The sequence below is a fragment of the Rhinopithecus bieti genome, unplaced genomic scaffold, assembly GCF_001698545.2.
Source record: "Rhinopithecus bieti isolate Rb0 unplaced genomic scaffold, ASM169854v2 scaffold_44695, whole genome shotgun sequence".
Taxonomy (NCBI): Eukaryota; Metazoa; Chordata; class Mammalia; order Primates; family Cercopithecidae; genus Rhinopithecus; species Rhinopithecus bieti.
The window spans coordinates 191,929-210,639 of NW_016818171.1; the positions used below are offsets into that span (position 1 = coordinate 191,929).

At 45.2% G+C, this 18,711-nt stretch overlaps 1 protein-coding gene across 1 annotated transcript in view; it reads right to left on the reverse strand.

The window, feature by feature from the left end:
• Window positions 1-18,711, reverse strand: part of ATP6V0A1 (ATPase H+ transporting V0 subunit a1) — a 68,897-nt gene that overhangs the window by 20,524 nt on the left and 29,662 nt on the right. The window contains exons 8-16 of the mRNA XM_017856575.1: window positions 16,771-16,831; window positions 16,207-16,504; window positions 11,959-12,109; window positions 8,281-8,420; window positions 7,566-7,720; window positions 7,050-7,140; window positions 3,656-3,774; window positions 1,454-1,670; window positions 1,073-1,180 (exon numbers count right to left, since the gene is read on the reverse strand). Of these exons, the coding sequence (XP_017712064.1) occupies window positions 1,073-1,180; window positions 1,454-1,670; window positions 3,656-3,774; window positions 7,050-7,140; window positions 7,566-7,720; window positions 8,281-8,420; window positions 11,959-12,109; window positions 16,207-16,504; window positions 16,771-16,831 (1,340 nt within the window). The remainder of the gene's footprint in view (window positions 1-1,072; window positions 1,181-1,453; window positions 1,671-3,655; window positions 3,775-7,049; window positions 7,141-7,565; window positions 7,721-8,280; window positions 8,421-11,958; window positions 12,110-16,206; window positions 16,505-16,770; window positions 16,832-18,711) is intronic.

An 18,711-nucleotide genomic window follows, 5' to 3' on the forward strand; every position in this document is an offset into this window, starting at 1 on the left:
GTCAGTGAAAGTATCACAGTCTCATTTGAAAGGAAAATGTCTCAATGTCAGTCCTGTGGTTGCTCAGGCAAACCACATGAGTAAGTTCACCCGTCTGCAGCTCTTGCAGCCTTGCTTGGCTTTGGCTGATGCTACATCTAGACAGGCACAGGCCTACATTTTCCTGAGTGCAGCGTGAGCAAAGCATGACCAGAAAAGGTAAAAATTTGTGACTTTTCTCTACCCCAGCTACTCAAAGCTGAATCCAGATGTCTTGAGCAGCAGAAACGTTTCTCTGACCTGGCAGGCTCAGTGCTCATGCTGGGACATAACACAAATGCGTTTTGTTTGGTTGTTGTTTTTTTGTTTTTGAGACAGAGTCTCACTCTGTCCCCATGCTGGAGTACAGTGGCACAATCTCAGCTGACTGCAACGTCCGCCTCCCAGGTTCAAGTGATCCTTCCACCTCAGCCTCCCAAGTAGCTGGGACTACAGGCTCGCACCAGCACGCCTGGCTAATTTTTGTATTTTTAGTAAAGACAGTGTTTCACCATGTTGGCCAGGCTCGTCTCAAGCTCCTGACCTCAAGTGATCCACCCACCTTGGCCTCCCAAAGTGCTAAAAGTGCTGGGATCACAGCCGTGAGGCAACGCACCAGGCCACAAATGCGTTGTAAGAGTATACAGATTTGTGGCTGTGCACAGTGGCTCACACCTGTAATCCCAGCACTTTGGGAGGCTGAGGTGGGTGGATCACGATGTCAGGAGTTGGAAACCAGCCTGGCTAATATGGTGAAACCCTGTCTCTGCTAAAACTACAAAAATTAGCCAGGTGTGGTAGTGTACACCTATAATCCCAGCTACACAGGAGGCTGAGGCAAGAGAATTGCTTGAATCTGGGAGGTGGAGGTTACAGTGAGCCGAGATCGTACCAATGCACCCCAGCCTGGGCGACAGAGCGAGACTCCGTATAAAAAAAAAAAGAGTATACAGATATACAGATTTGTGCACAATTAATTATATCCACTGGGGAATTGCCTTAATCTTGAACAAAAGAAAAGTCTAGTAACTTTTAGCAATAGAAATACACCTACCAAATGCTTTCGCCTCAGATACTGACGGCGAAGGACCAGTGGTTTAAACAGCAGCATCCAAGGTACACACAGTAGCGCAACCACTACCAGGAAACACTGAATTCCTTTCTGCAGAGTAAGAAGAAGGACAAGGTATATCATATAAAGGTCTACTGATCACATACGCAGTTTCCAAGTCTGGCACAAATTTCCCCCAACAGTACTTTCTTACTAATCTATGAATAACACTATCCAGTTTCTCAAAATAATTAGCACATTTTGTGGCAAAGCCCTAGAATTGTCCCATAGAAGGGCAGTTATAAATTTTTTGGGGTCAGAGAAACATCTGGCTTCCTGATCAAGGATAATCATCTCAGACAGCCCGCCTCTGGGTTGACGTACCTGTCCAGAATACAACATTGAATAACCAGACTCTGGGTAGGAAAAGAGGAACATGTTTATGAAATGGATCAGAAGGCTTGGTGCATTCTCAGATGTATGAGCATCATAGGCCGTCCACTTGTAAAAAATAAGGATAACCAAATAGCCAAACAAAGAGGTCATAAAGATTATTTCAGGAATAAATCCAAAGTAGATATTCAGGGGCTTCTTGAAATAGCTAAAAAGGAGAGAGAAAAAAATGTTAAGGGTAAATAGGCCTAGGGCCACTCCTACACTGAATGGAGTATTCACTAGATTTTTCTATTTTATACCTCCTCAACTCTGTCTTTATCACTTTAAGCAGCAGCAACTAGCCGGGCGCGGTGGCTCAAGCCTGTAATCCCAGCACTTTGGGAGGCCGAGGCAGGCGGATCACGAGGTCAGGAGATCGAGACCATCCTGGCTAACACGGTGAAACCCCGTCTCTACTAAAAAAATACAAAAAACTAGCCGGGCGAGGTGGCGGGCGCCTGTAGTCCCAGCTACTCGGGAGGCTGAGGCAGGAGAATGGCATAAACCCGGGAGGCGGAGGTTGCAGTGAGCTGAGATCTGGCCACTGCACTCCAGCCTGGGTGACAGAGCGAGACTCCTTCTCAAAAAAAAAAAAAAAAAAAAAAAAAGCAGCAGCAACCAGAAGCTGGAGGCAACAGAGACAATGTAGGATTAACTATCACGGTCAAACTTCTGAACCTTGGTTTTGTTTTGCTGTTGCTTTTTCTTCTTTTTTGAGACAGGGTCTCACTCTGCCACCTAGCCCAGAGTACAGTGGTGTAATCTTGGCTACCGCAGTCTCAACCTCCCTAGGCTTAGGTGATCCTCTTACCTCAGCCTCCCGAGTAGCTGGGACTATAGGCATGTGCCACCACACCCAGCTAATTTTTACATTTTTTATAGAGATGGGGTTTTGCCATGTTGCCCAGACTGGTCTCAAACTCCTGACCTCAGGTGATCTGCCCACCTTGGCCTCCCAAAGTGCAGGATGACAGTTGTGAGCCATTGTGACCGGCCTCAAACTTCTGAACCTTGAACGGCTCCAATACCATCCCCACCATTCTCTCCATGAGAAAGAGAATGGAAAAATCTAGTACATTTTGAGACCACAGTTCATAACTTTTTTTTTTTTTTTGTAGAGATGGGGTCTCTTGTCGTGTTACCCAGGCTTGTCTTGAACTCCTGGGCTCAAGCGATCCGCCTGCCTTGGGCTCCCAAAGTGCTGGCATTACAGGTGTGAGCCGCCATGCCTAGTTCACAGTTAATAATTTTATGAGTTGCACATCAAGGAAAAAAAGAGAGCTCACTTACTTTGATGAAAATTGCTCAAGTTTTTTTCAAGGATCTTTACTGGAACAGCAAATTGTTAAAGGACTAACATTAAGCCTCATTTAAGACCATGAAAAAAAATTTCTTTTTTTTTTGAGACGGAGTCTTGCTCTGTCACCCAGGCTGGAGTGCAGTGGTGTTATCTTGGTTCACTGCAACCTCTGCCTCCTGGGTTCAAGCAATTCTCCTGCCTCAGCCACCAGAGTAGCTGGGATTACAGGTGCCTGCCACCACACCTGGCTAATTTTTTGTGTTTTTAGTAGAGACGGAGTTTCACTATGTTGGCCAGGCTGGTCTTGAACTCCTGACCTCAAGTGATCTGCCCGCCTCATCTTCCCAAAGTGCTGGTATTACAAGTATAAGCCACTGCACCTGGCCAGGCCATGAAGTTTTTGTTTTGTTTTGTTTTGTTTTTGAGGCAGAATCTTGCTCTGTCGCCCAGGCTGGAGTGCAGTGGTACCATCTTGGTTCACTGCAACCTCTGCCTCCCAGGTTCAAGCGATTCTCCTGCCTCAGCTTCCCGAGTAGCTGGGATTACAGGCGCGTGCCACCATACCCAGCTGATTTTTGTATTTTTAGTAGAGACGGGGTCTCACCACGTTGGTCAGACTGGTTTCGAACTCCTGACCTCAGGTGATCCACCCGCCTTGGCCTCCCAAAGTACTGGGATTACAGGCATGATCCACCGTGCCTAGCCACACCATTAAATTTTTAGAAAAGCACTTCTATAATGTAGAATGAGGTTCTGAGTTATTAATCCCTCCCCAAAGATGTCATGGTTTCTTTAGGCAAAAGCATTCTCTAAACTATGCACATTCTTATGACAGAAATGGAACAACTCACATATGGTTGAACAGGCTCAGGCTGACTCCAAACAGCATATGGATGATACCAAGGATAACAGACATCTTCATCTTAAAGGAGTTCAAGAAGGTCAGTTTATTGGTAGCAATGTTCCAAATCTGTCATAACCCAAGAAAACAAATAGGTATTATAAAGAATTCTCAAAGGGAAAAATATTCCTCTGTTTAAAAAAACAATATTTATTTATTTATTTATTTATTTATTTATTTTGAGACAGAGTCTCGCTCTGTTGCCCAGGCTGGAGTGCAGTGGCGCAATCTTGACTCACTGCAACCTCCGCCTCCCAGGTTAAAGTGATTCTGCTGCCTCAACCTCCCGAGTAGCTAGGACTACAGGCACCCGCCACCATGCCCAGCTATTTTTTTGTATTTTTAGTAGAGATGGGGTTTCACTGTGTTAGCCAGGATGGTCTCGATCTCCTGACCTCATGATCCACCCGCCTAGGCCTCCCAAAGTGCTGGGATTACAGGCATGAGCCACTGCGCCCGGTCAACAATTTTTATTTATTAGTCAATATTATTTATTATGGAAAATTCTAAACAGATACTTAAGCAGACAGGATGGTATAACAAACCCCCATGCACCTATCACTCTGCTTCAACAAATTTTTTTTTAACCTTGCTTCTAAGGAGAATGCTTCAAAAATTAATATCACCTTATGGACTCGTGAAACAAGATTACTGCCACTCACTCATCTCCATATTACTATAAAATCAAGTCCAGATATCATGTCATTTTACCCATAAATATTTCAGTGTGGATGTCTAAAAGGAAAAGACTTATCTATTTATTTATTTATTGAGATGGAATTTCGCTCTTTTTGCCCAGGATGGAGTGCGGTGTTCACGATCTCAGCTCACTGCAATTTCCACCTCCCGATTTCAAGCAATACTCCTGCCTCAGCCTCCCAGGTAGCTGGGATTACAGGCACAGGCCACCATGCCCAGTTAATTTTGTATTTTTAGTACAGATGGGGTTTCACCATGTTGGCCAGGCTGGTCTCAAACTCCTGATCTCAGGTCTGGCCTGAGGCCTGCCTCGGCCTCCCAAATTGGTTGGATTATAGGCTTAAGTCACTGTGCCTGTTCAGTAAGGCTTTTTTTTTTTTTTGAGATGAACTCTTGCTCTGTCGCCCAGGCTGGAGGGCAGTGGCGAAATCTCGGCCCACTGAGAGGTGGGGTTTTCACCATGTTAGCCAGGAAGGTCTTGATCTCCTGACCTCATGATCCGCCGGCCTTGGTCTCCCAAATTGCTGAGATTACAGGCGTGAGCCACTGTACCTGGCCGGGACTTATTTTTAAAACATGACCACAAGATTGTCATCACACCTAAATGCACTAACGATGATTTCTTTTTTTTTTTTTCTTTGAGATGGAGTCTTGCTCTGTCGCCCAGGCTGGAGTGCAGTGGCGCGATCTTGGCTCACTGCAACCTCTGCCTCCTGGGTTCAAGCAATTCTCTGCCTCAGCTTGCTGAGTAGCTGGGATTACAGGTGCTCGCCAACATGCCCGGCTAATTTTTTTTGTATTTTTAGTAGAGACGGGGTCTCACCATCTTGGCCAAGCAGGTCTTGAACTTCTGACCTCGTGATCTACCTGCCTTGGCCTCCCAAAGTGCTGGGATTACAGGCATGAGCCACCATGCCCAGTCAACAATGATTCTTTAATATCATAAAATATATAGTCAATATTCAAATTTCTCTGATTGTGTCCAAACCTTTTTTGTTTTTTTTAAATTCATTTATTCAAAGCAAGGTCTAGATAAGGTCTATACATTTTTTTTTTTTTGAGACACGGTCTCACTCTGTTACCCAGGCCAGAGTGCAGTGGTGCGATCTCAGCTCCCTGCAACCTCTGCCTCCCAGGTTCAAGTTATTCTCCTGCCTCAGCCTCCCGAGTGACTAGGCCTACAGGCATGCACCAACACACCGGCCAATTTTTATACTTTTAGTAGAGATGGGGTTTCGCTATGTTGCCTGGGTTGGTCTGGAATTCCTGAAGTCATCTGCCCGCCTCAGCCTCCCAAAGTGCTGGGATTACAGGCATAAACCACTGTGCCCAGCCTATACATTATGATTGTAGATATATCTCTTGAGTCTCTAAATTATAGGTTCTCCTTCCATCTTTCCTTTTTTATTCCTTACAAAATATTTTTTGAAGAAATTGGGTCGTTTATCTTATATATTTTCCCACAGTCTATGTTTTGCTGATTGTAGCCCTATGGTGTTGTCATTCCATCTATTTTTTTGACATGGAGTCTTGCTATATCCCCCAGGCTGGAGTGCAGTGGCACGATCTGGGCTGACTGCAACCTCCTCCTCCCGGGTGCAAGCAATTTTCCTGCCTCAGCCTCCTGTAGCTGGGACTACAGGTGCATGCCACCATGCCCAGCTAATTTCTGTATTTTTAGTAGAGATGGGGTTTCACCATGTTGACCAGGCTGGTCTTGAACTCCTGACCTCAAGTGATCCACCCGACTCTGTGTCCCCAAGTGCTGGGATTACAGGCATTAGCCACCTTGCCCACCTGTATTATTTTTCTCTTTTCCTCAGCAGCCAGATGCCCTGTATTACATTCTTGCCACCACTCCGTTTTTACAGCACACAATAAAAAAGATTTGATCATACTTAATTTGCCTAAGCATTTGAAAAAAAAAATTAATTCTGGGATAAGTTTGTGTAAGTTTGTAAAATAAGAATGCAAGTCTAAAATCCACAGGAAAAATCTCTTTCTGCTTTGTTAAAATATCTGCTAAAAATAAAAAACCAAACTAAGTAAGCAGAAATAAATTAAGAAATGGGAAGCAGTCTTGAAAATCAGTCTTCCCAGAGTTTATATTATTAACCAAATTGGAAATAAGCAGTGCCAGGGAAAAGTATGTGTCTCCTCAAGGCACTTGGGTCTCTTATGGCTTAGAAGTCCTCCAAATACATACATCAAGGTTTCCCAAAAACATGTCAACGAAAACCCACATAACTATTTTTGTTTGTTTGTTTGTTTGTTTTGAGATGGAGTCTTGCTCTGTCACACGGGCTGCAGTGCAGCTTGCTCACTGCAACCTCCGCCTCCCAGGTTCAGGAGATTCTCCTGCCTCAGTCTCCCGGGTAGCTGGGACTACAGGCACGCACCACCACGTCCAGCTAATATTTGTATTTTTCGTAGAGACAGGGTTTCACCATGTTGGCCAGACTGGTCTCGAACTCCTGACCTCAGGTGATCCAACCTCCTCGGCCTCCCAAAGTGCTGGGATTACAGGCACGAGCCACCGTGCCCAGCGAAAGCCCACACAACTATTTATCTTCACTTTAATTCTCTTGCTTCCAGGTTACTGTTAAAAAATTTGAGGTTAGTATATAGGAAGGAAGTCCTCTTACTGGATCAATGCCAAAAGGGTATGGTCCACCGAACACTCCAGGGAGGGCTGGGTTCAGCTGCAGAACAGGGTTCCCCCGAAGCGTCTCTTCACTACCATGACAGGGAAAAAGTCACACTTATTTTTGAACAAGAGAGGGCAACAACAGAAACTGACCCCAAAATAAATTGCTATAGCTATCTTGTCTTTTCAATAAAATGGGAGGGGAAAAAATAAAGAGGAGAGACTAGCAGCTGAGATTGAAGGATCCAAAATGACAAAAAGAAAAATTAAACACACAAACACACAATCAAGTAGGGAACTAGGGAATCTGCTTTTAGTTTCCAAAAAAAATCATTTCTAGTCTTAGTTCCTGGATACTTGCTGAACAAATCACAAAGCACCTCACAGTGTGGAGCATGAATGAGGAGACACTGTCACTACTTCCTAAAGAAGTGTCAGTTTACCATTTGTCTTAAAAATCAGGGCTGAACATGAAATGAATAAGCTTTGAATTTTAGCTTCTTCTCCAACTTACGTCCAATTATAAGTAAACATCGGCCGTACACTCCAGGATGACCCAAAGATATTAAGAGACTTGGAAAAGCAATCATTGTAGATGAGGCCAGTGTACATGGAGAACACACCCATCAATAAAATAATGTATCGACCACTGAACACAGTGCTAAACATCTGGGAACCAGAAGAAAGAAGTAATGAGAATGTACTCACTGCAGCTCACATTGTGACAATGTTATTCAGAATATACCTGCCCCTTTCTCCGGTGCTACTTTACCCCATTCTGATTCAGAGAGCTTGAAGTAAAAACCAAAATACAATGCTAATGAGACAGTCACTTTCACAGGATGTGGCCTCTATGTTTTTATTAGGTTGGTATAAAAGTTATTGTGGTTTTGGCCATTTCTTTTGGCGGCCAAAACCGCAATAACTTTTGCACCAACCTAAATAATTTTTATTTTTTTTAGAGATAAGGTCTCACTATGTTGCCTAGGGTGGTCTCGAATTCCTAGGCTCAAGTGATTCTCCTGCCTCAGCCTCCAAGTAGCTGGGACTACAGGCACACACTATCACTTCCAGCTAGCACATGTCCTCTTTGGTGTGAAAATGAACATAACTTCTCTACTTCCTTTTGATAAATTCATGGATAAAAGACTTCCACATCATGATTTTCATAATGAATGCTTGGGAAATTATAAAATTTCAGTTCAATGCAGATGTAACATAAACATTACCTCATTCTCATTCTTCTGGGAAAGGATCCGGCTCTCCCTCAGTACCATCCACACAGCAAAAAGGGTCATTAAAATGCCATGACCAAAGTCTCCAAACATCACAGCAAATAGAAAAGGGAACGTGATAATAGTATACGGAGCTATAAAGAAACCAAAAAAAGAAAAATACAAAGTACATTAAACCATAGCAATTCCACAAATACCACATTCTTTTCCAACTCTGACCTCAAGTGATCCCCCTGCCTCAGCCTCCCAAGTGCTGGGATTACAGGCGTGAGCCACCGTGCTCAGCCTTCCATACTCTTAAGATCAATATAAGGTGACTTATTCCCCAGCTGCCAGACAGATAGGACTCTCAGAGAAAATCTTTCATGGCAGAATCAACACACCTTCATAAAGTAGCTAATGAAATTTGAGCTACTGATAACTTTTTCTAAGGAGAGATGGGTTCTTGCTCTGCCACCCGGGCTGGAGTGCAGTGGTGCCATCACAGTTCACTGCAGCCTGCAACCCCTAGACTCAAGTTATCCTCCCACCTCAGCTGCCCAAACAGTTGGAACTACAAGTATGTGCCACCATGCCCAGTCAATTTTTTTTTTAATTACTGATAACTTAAAGGATTTGTTTTTTAGATGGAATCTCACTATTTTGCCCAAGCTAGTCCTGAACTCCTGGCCTTGAGCAATCCTTCCACCTCAACCTCCTGAGTATCCGAGATTACAGGCATGAGGCACTGTGCCTAGCAGCTCTGATAATATTTTAAACAAAGAAAAACAGAGGAAATGAAGGTGTAACCCTGACAACATTGGTTTGTTCTTTGATTCTCTTGTAACTCATGGGACCCTGCTCCCAGGGCAGGCCAGCTGTCTTCTCTTTGTGCAGCAACTATGTCCCAGCGATATAAAGCTAAATATCAGATAACGTACAGACGGAGAAAGTCCAGAGCAAAGCAGTTCTTGCATACGGCTCCAACTGAAAATGAATCCTCACACTCTTGATTTAACTCTCCAAATATAGGAGAACTCTCCAAATATAGGAGAAATCTGTGTTGTGCCTAAAATGGCCAATACTTGCTACATTTTTTCTGTCTAACCTTGGAACAGGGAAGCCAAAAAACAAAAAAAACAAAAAACAACAAAGCCATTTAAAAATATCAGACATCTTAGGAGAAACATTTTGCTTAAAGCAGTTAAAGCAGTTCCTGCAAATCATTTGCTAGAGAAGTCCAGGTGTTTTAGGGTTGTGAGGGCACATGAAAGAATCCAGTCTCATGAACTTTTCTTTTTTTTCGAGACAGAGTCTCACTCTGTCACTCAGGCTGGAGTGCAGTGGCACAATTTTGGCTCACTATAACTTCTGTCTCCTGGGTTCGAGCAATTCTCCTGTCTCAGCCTCCTGAGTAGCTGGGATTACAGGCACGCACCACCAGGCCGGGCTAATTTTTTTGTATTTTTAGTAGAGATAGGGTGTCACCTATTGGCCAGGCTGGTCTTGAACTCCTGACCTCAAGTGATCCTCCCACCTTGTCCTCCCAATGTGCTGGGATTACAGGCATGAACCACCGCACCCAGCCAATGAACTCTTTTTTTTTTTTTTTTTCTGAGACAGAGCTTCACTCTTGCTGCCCAGGCTGGAGTGCAATAATGCAATATTGGTTCACGGCAACCTCCACCTCCCAGGTTCAAGTGATTCTCCTGCCTCAGCCTCCCGAGTAGCTGAGATTACAGGCATGAGCCACCATGCCTGGCTGATTTTGTAATTTTAGTAGAGACGGGGTTTCTCCATGTTGGTCAGGCTGGTCTTGAACTCCCGACTTCAGGTGATCCACCTGCCTCAGACTCCCAAAGTGCTGGGATTACAGGTGTGAGCCACCGCACCCAGCCCAGCTGATGAACTCTTAAAGGAACGCTACCTGACAGTAAACCTGCTCCTTACATCAAATAGGCACTTTTTTTTTTTTTGAGACAGTCTTGCTCTGTCACCCAAGCTGGAATGCAGCAGCATGATGTCAGTTCACTGCAACCTCCACCTCCTGGGTTCAAGTGATTCTCATGCCTCAGTCTTCCAAGTAGCTGGGACTACAGGTGCGCGCCACCACGTCCAGCTAATTTTTGTATTTTTAGTGGAGGTGGGGTTTCACCATGTTGGCCAGGCTGGTCTCAAACTCCTGACCTCATGTGATCCACATGCCTCAGCCTCCCAAAGTGCTGGGATTACAGGTGTGAGCCACCATGCCCTGCCAGAATGAGCACCTCTGCAAAGGAAGTACACAAGAGCTGAAGTGTCAACATGTTTATTTATTTTTTAATAGAGATGGGATCTCATTATATTGCTCAGGCTGATGTTGAAATCCTGGGCTCAAGCAATCTTCCTATCTCGGCCTCTAAAAGTGCTAGGATTGGCCGGGTGCGGTGGCTCATGCCTGCAATCCCAGCACTTTGGGAGGCCAAGGCAGGCAGATAACGAGGTCAGGAGATCGAGACCACCCTAGCTAACATGGTGAAACCCCGTCTCTACTAAAAATACAAAAAAATGGCTAGGCGCAGTGGCTCACGCTTGTAATCCCAGCACTTTGGAAGGCAGAGGCAGGCGGATCACCTGAGGTCAGGAGTTCGAGATAAGCCTGGGCAACATGGTAAAATCCCATCTCAACAAAAATACAAAATTAGCTGGGAGTGGTGGTACATGCCTGTAATCCCAGCTACTTGGGAGGCTGAGGCAGGAGAACTGCTTGCACCTGGGAGGCAGAGGCTGTGGTGAGCTGAGATCGTGCCATTGCGCTCCAGCCTGGGCAACAAGAGTAAATCTCCACCTCACCGAAAAAAAAAAAAATACAAAAAAACTAGCCGGGGGAGGTGGCGGGCGCCTGTAGTCCCAGCAACTCAGGAGGCTGAGGCAGGAGAATGGTGAGAACCTGGGAGGTGAAGCTTGCAGTGAGCCGAGATCGTGCCACTGCACTCCAGCCTGGGCGACAGAATGAGACTCTGTCTCAAAAAAAATAAAAAATAGAATAAAAATTTAAAAAGAAGTGCTAGGATTAACATCTTTAATTTTAATTCAGTTGTTCAACAGCATTTAAAGTGAGGCATTAGAAGAAACAACTAACAAAAAGGCCAGGCATAGTGGGTCACACCTGTAATCCCAGCACTTTGGGAGGCTGAAGGAGAAGGCATGCTTGAGCCCAGGAGTCCAAGACTAGCTTGGGCAACATAACAAAACCCCATCTCTAAAAAAAATTAAAAATTATCAGCCTGGGCAACATAGCGAAACCCATCTCTAAAAAAAATTTTAAAATTAGCCAGGCATGGTGACACATGCCTGTAGTCTCAGCTACTCCAGAGGTTCAGGCGCGAGAATCCCTTGAGCCCAGGAGGTTGAGGCTGCTGTGAGCCGTGATTGCACCACTGCACCACAGCCTGGGCAACAGAATGAGACCCAGTCTCAAAAAACAATCATAAAATAAAAAATTAGCCAGGTGTGGTGGTGTGTGCCTGTGGTCCTACCTATGCAGGAGGCTGAGTTGGGAGGATCTCTTGAGGTCAGGAGTTTGAGGCTGCAGTGAACTACAATCGTGCTGCTGCACCCTAGCCTGGGTGACAGAGGGAGACCCTGTCTCAAAACAAACCAAACAAACAAACAAAAAACTCCAGAGTAAAAAGATAACAAGCTTTCTTTTACCTGGATTTATCTCTCGGTAAGTTCCAATTCCATAAGCGTCTACTATGTTCTGAAAGCCATAGGTAAACTTGTTGGTTTTGTTATAGGTTGGGGGAGTCTGGTTTGTCTGCATCCTGTTCAAAATGGAAGGTACAGTGGAACCACTGTGTTCCTGAAAAACATGAGCACATTTATCAAAATTAGGTTATCCTCCTAATTGTGGTGGTGGTGGTTACACAGGTGTGTATTTCTCAAAACTCATCAAATGGTACACGTAAAATATATGTATTTTCTTTTGTGTAAATTATATCACAATAAAACTAATGAAAAAATAAAATAGGCCGGGCGCAGCAAGTGGGCTCAAGCCTGTAATCCCAGCACTTTGGGGAGGCCGAGACGGTGGGATCAACGATTTCAGGAGGATCACCTCCCTGGCTACCGGTGGAAAAACCCAGGTCTCTAACTTAAACTACAAAAAACTAGCTGGGCGAAGGTGGGCGGCGCTTAGTCCAGGGCTACCCGGTGAGCTGAAGGCAGGAAGAATAGCGTTGAACCCGGGAAGGGCGGAAGCCTTGCAGTAAGGCTGGAGATCCGGCCCACTGCCACTCCCAAGCCTGGGCGACAGAAGGCAAGACTCCGTCTCAAAAAAAATAAATAAATAAGCCGCACGGTGGTCAGGCCTAGTATTCCCGGCCACTTTGGACCGGAGAGCGGATCCACGAGGTCAGGGAGTCGGAGAATTCCATCCTGGGTAACCAACGGTGAAACCCCGTCTCTACTATAAAAATACAAAAGGCTAGGCCGGGCGAGGTGTGGCTGGGCGCTGTAGTTCCCCAGCACCTCGGAGGCTGAGGCAAGGAAGAATTTGGGCGTAAACCCAGGAGGAGCTTGCAGGTGAAGTGATCTTGGGGCCACTGCAACTCCAGCCTGGTGGACAGAGGCGGAGACCCTTCCATCTCAAAAAATAAATAAAATAAATAAAACAAATAAAAATAAATATAAATAAAATATAATAATAAAATAAATTAATAAATAAAAATAAACTTAGAGAGCCGGGCGGCGGTGGCTCAAAGCCTGTAATCCCAAGGCACTTTGGGAGGCCGAGATGGCGGGGGATCCCACAAGGCAGGAAGATCGAGACCCTTTCCTGGCTACCCGGTGAAAACCCCCATCTTCTACTAAAATACAAAAACTAGCCGGCGAGGTGGCGGGCGCCTATAGTCCCAGCTAACTCGGGAGGCTGAGGCCAGGAGAATGGCGTGAACCCTAAAGGGGCGAGCTTGCAAGTGAGCTGAGATTCCAGGCCAACCTGACCCCAGTTTGCGAACAACTCCGTCTCAAAAAATAAAATAAAATAAAATAAAATAAAACTAGATTATCTTTCCCAGCCTTTGGGAAAACTGGGACAAGGTATAACATTTACAATGGAAGATTTCTATTAGATCCTATGAAATACATCCTCAATGTGAAAAAAATTTAACTTTAAAATACGTCACCAAAGAAAATGTAGAACTGCCTCTATATCTGCCTTTTTATGAAAGTTGTTCTCCCCCTTTCATGGAGAAAGCAAAGTATGTTCTCTGGCTCTCCTTCTTCACTACCTTCTCTTAACTTCCTGATCCCTTGCAGTCTGGCTGAGCATGCTTATGCAAAGTGACTGGCTCCTGACCAAAGAGCTTCTCTCCCCAATGCACACCCCTAACATTGGAGATCTTTGGTGAAAATCTTTCTTCCTTAGGAGTTCTCCTGCTCGCTAACCATTCTTTTTCTCTCTTTGCTGGTGGTTTCTGCTCTGCCTACCTGATAGCATTGCAGGCCCCCAAACTTTTTTTTCTCTCTATGACCTCCTCTTGGAGGTCTCATTCCCTTCCATTCTCATGACTCCCATTTTCCTTAGCTTTGTCCCCTTGTCTGCTTGACATTTCCACAAGGACCTCAATGTGACTGGAACTGAACTTACCATCTCTCCCCAATCAATAAGCTTCTCTTGCTGAACATTTACTTCCATCATTGGAACCCTAATTATCCTGGTCACTCAGCTTTGATGCCTCAAAAAGATGTTTAAATCTTTCTCCTTGTATTTCTCCTGCACCTTGCTAGGAACCAGGTATCCCTACTGATTTTTCCTGCAGAACATCTCACAATTCGTCATTTTTTTTTCCCATTGTCAAGTCCTACCTGGGGATTCTTATCATTTACTATTCTATGTCTACAATAACCTCCTAACGGAACCCGTACCTACAGAATCTCTTCACCCTTCAATTCAACCTAGATACTATCAGCAGATTACTCTTTTAAAACTGCTTTGAGCCAGAAGCAGTGGCTCACACCTGTAATCCCTGTACTTTGGGAGGCTGAGGCGGGTGGATCACCTGAGGTCAGGAGTTCGAACCAGCCTGGCCAACATGATGAAACCCCGTCTCAACTAAAAATACAAAAAGTTAGTTGGGTGTGGTGGCGCACGCCTGTAATCCCAGCTACTCAGGAGGCTGAGGCAGCAGAATCACTTGAACCAGGGAGGTGGAGGTTGCAGTGAGCTGTGATCGTGCCACTGCACTCCAGCCTGGGCGACGAGAGCAAAACTCCTTCTCCAAAAAAGAAAACTGATCCACCAGGCATGGTGACTCACTTTTTTTTTGAGACAGTCACACTGTGTTGTGCAGGCTGGAGTGCAGTGGCGTGCTCTCAGCTCACTGCAACCTTTGTCTCCTGGGTTCAAGTGGTTCTCCTGCCTCAGCCTCCTGAGTAGCTGGGATCACAGGCGCCCACCACTATACCCGGCTAACTTTTTTGTATTTTTAGTAGAGACGGGGTTTCGCCATGTTGGCCAGGCTAGTCTCAAACTCCTGACCTCAAGTGATGCACCCGCCTCAGCCTCCCAAAGTGCTGGGATAACAGGCGTGAGTTACCACGCCTGGCCCCAACACTTTGGAAAGCCAAAGAAGGCAGATCACTCGAGCCCAGGAATTTGAGATCAGCCTGGGCAACATGGTAAAATCCTGTCTCTACAAAAAATACAAAAAATTAGGCAGGTATGATGGTGGGCGTCTGCAGTCCTAGCTACTGGGAGTCTGAAGTGGGAGGGATGCTTAAGCCTGGGAGTCAGAAGCTGCAGTGAGCTGAGATGGCACCACTATACTCCAGCCTGGGTAACAAAGCCAGACCCTGTCTCAAAAACAAAATAAAAAATTTTAAAAACCACCCAAAGTGCTTTGATCATGTTCCTTCACCCCTAAAGAACTTCTAATGTCTCTCAACTCCCTCTGGAATACAATTTAAATCTTCTAAGCTATTATTTAAGAACCTTTCACAATTAGGTTCCAAACTACCTGACGCAGACAGGTACTTCTCCTCTTCAGCTAACCCATTGTAAATCCTGTTTGTGCCCAAATATACACGGTCTAACTATACTTCCTGCCTTTGTCCTCTTCTCTTCATTCAGCAGTCTTACCAACATCTTATCATTCTTCAAAGACCTGATCAATTGCCACCTTCTTATAGCTTTTTCCAACTCCATAGTCGGAACTCTCCTAATAAACTGTAAGATACTTGAGGGCATGTTTTGTACATCTCTGCACTTCTCCAGGCACTTAGAGCAGTTCTGTGGATACAGTAGTTGTTCTAATTAACTACTAAACAGAAGCAGTCATATATAGAGAAGTCATCAGGAAACTGATGCCCTGGCCATGAGCAACCCTGAAGAATTATGGGCATTATGACCAAATTATTTCAGCTCTCTGAACTGCAGTCTCCGCATATGCAAAATAAAGATATGCTATGCTATGCTATATATATGATATGCTAGACTATGTATGAAATGTGCTGTCAAGTTAAAAGACAAATATATTAAAGAACTCCGAAGGTGAAATGTCATAAAAATGACATTAATGCTACTATTTATTTTCTCTTTTGAGACGGAATCTCGCTCTGTTGCCCAGGATGGACTGCAGTGGCGCCATCTCGGCTCACCGCAAGCTCCGCCTCCCAGATTCACTCCATTCTCCTGCCTCAGTAGCTGGGCAGTAGCTCAGTAGCTCAGTAGCTGGGACTACAGGCACCCACCACCACGCCTAGCTAATTTTTTGTATTTTTCGTGTTAGCCAAGATGGTCTTGATCTCTTGACCTTGTGATCTGCCCGCCTTGGCCTCCCAAAGTGCTGGGATTACAGGCATGAGCCACCGCGCCCGGCCAAAAATGACATTAATGTTACTACTGATGGGAACCTCTCTTCCTGGCCACGAGCTGCGTTGCTAGCTTTGGGGACTCACCGTGCCCCTTCTGAGTGCAAACTGGATGGAGTCAAGGTCGGTGACGGGGCACCAGACCTCTGCAATCAAGCATTTCTGAGTCACATCTATGTTGCACAGGTTCAGGGTGTGGTAGATGGCCTTCATCTTCCGAACTTTGATGAACCAGACACGGATGTTCTTAGCAGCCGCCTGCAGAACCCTCTGGCGGTGATCCTCCGTTTGATTTAGAACCTTTGGGGAGAAAAGGAACAAGCGAGGAATCCTTTTAACACCAGATTTAGATCTCAGGATATGAATGGCAAAGAGGCACAGCTTTCTGAAAAGAATTGCCAGGGAATTGTCTTTTTCTTCCTCTGGCTAGAATGGTTTCTTTTTTCCCAATTACAAGAAATTAGAGTTCTAGTTACTAACATTCATTTTATTTAGCTTCAACCTGAAAAGAAAACTGAGAAAATTGTTTTTTAGCTTTTCTATATATGTTCAATCTTACCACCAGTCCAAGGCATAACAAATGTAGGTCACTGCCTTTAACTTGGCTCATTAAAGAGCAACAACTTTCTATGTGGGGACTGTAACTCAGACTTGAAGAAGTAGGCATCACAAGCCCAGGAGCTGATAAATGAACAAATCCACACAGAATCCCCTGCACATGGGCCAGCAACAGGAGAGGGCAGAAAGAGGCGGTGCTGAATACCACCGCCTGCCTACACTGGAAACATGGGCCAGGAGACGCCGTGGGATCAGGAGCACCTGTGATCTTTACAGGGGGCTTGGACTGCCACAGACCACTGCCATCATGAGGGCAGCTAAGGTGTTACCTTTATGTCAGGCTTCTCAGAGGAAAAAATGGTTCAGTGTTGATGCTTTCGAAACCAGTACAGATTTCCCTCAGAGGAATCACAGTGCCAAGACTAGGGTGGGAGGAAGGTACAGGAACATTTTACATTCCATTGGCTTAATACCAAATATTTAAGTTTTTTTTTTTTTTTTTTTGAGACGGCGTCTCGCTCTGTGGCCCAGGCTGGAGTGCAGTGGTGTGGTCTTGGCTCACTGCAACCTCCGCCTCCTGGGTTCAAGTGATTCTCTTGCCTCAGCCTCGAGAGTAGCTGGGATTACAGGCGCGCGCCACCACGCACGGCTAATTTTTGTATTTTTAGTAGAGACGGGGTTTCACCATGTTGGTCAGGCTGGTCTCGAACTCCTGACATCATGATCCACTTGCCTCGGCCTCCCAAAGTGTTGGGATTACAGGCGTGAGCCAACACGTCCAGCCCATATTTCAGTGTTTAACAGCAGAAGTGTGGCTAAGCCTGCTGCTTCCAATTGGAAGAAATTAGGCAAGCAACCCAAAGCACAAGTCTGCACCATAGACAATTCTTCAAGTGAGTTCAGAACAAAGCAGTAATTACTCCCTGAAAAACTGTCTTGGGCAGAGGAAGGTGACCTCTGTAAAGAGGTTTGTTTTGTTTTGTTTTTAAAAGCAAAGCCATGGCATGCTAGGGAAATACATCACTTGAAGATAGCTACTTTCTTTCCTTCTGGTTGTGGACTATTTCACAATTACTATTACTCACTCCTGTAATCCCAGCACTTTGGGAGGCCAAGGCAGGAGGATTGCTTGAGGTCAGGAGTTCCAGACCAGTTTGGGCAATATAGTGAGACCCTATCTCCACAAAAACATACCAAAAAATAATTAGCTGGGCATGACAGCAAGCACCTGTAGTCCCAGCTACTTGGGAGGCTGAGACAGATTGCTTGAGCCTAATCGGTCAAGGCTGCAGTGAGCCAAGACTGTGCCACTGCATTCCAGCCTGGGTGATAGAGTGAGATCTGTCTTGAAAACAAAACAGAACAAACAAACAAAAAAACCTTTTTCTAGAAGGATGCTAAAGAAACTAGCAAACAATGTTCTATTTGCCTTTCTCTTTCCTCATCCCACTCCTTGGTATTCAATCCCTTTTAAACTTTCAGTTCCTACAGCTAGATTTTTAAAAAATCAAATTTTGGTCAGTTATAATGTCTACCGCACATGCTCTTTACATCTACCCATAGGACTGGAAGGAGATTAAGACAGCCTTAGAACCCAGAATGTACTAATATAGCCTGTCATTCACCAGCAGTTCTAAAACTCTCTCTCTCTGGTTAAACAGGTAAGTGTATCTCAAAAGAGCCAGCAACAGGTCAGATTGGTGGGTCACACATGATGGAGGTCACTGAGAGTTGAAATGGAAGTTACAGGCTGGGCATAGTGGCTCATACCTGAAATCCCAGCACTTTGGGAGGCCGAGGCAGGCAGATCACCTGAGGTCAGGAGTTCAAGACCAGCCTGGCCAATGTGGCAAAATCCCGTCTCTACTAAAAATAAAAAAATTAGCCAAGTGTGGTGGCGGGCGCCTGTAATCCCAGTTACTTGGGAGGTTGAGGCAGGAGAATCGCTTGAACCCGGGAGGCAGAGGTTGCAGTGAACCAAGATCACGTCACTGCACTCTAGCCTGGGAGACAGAGCAAGACTCGGTCTCAAAA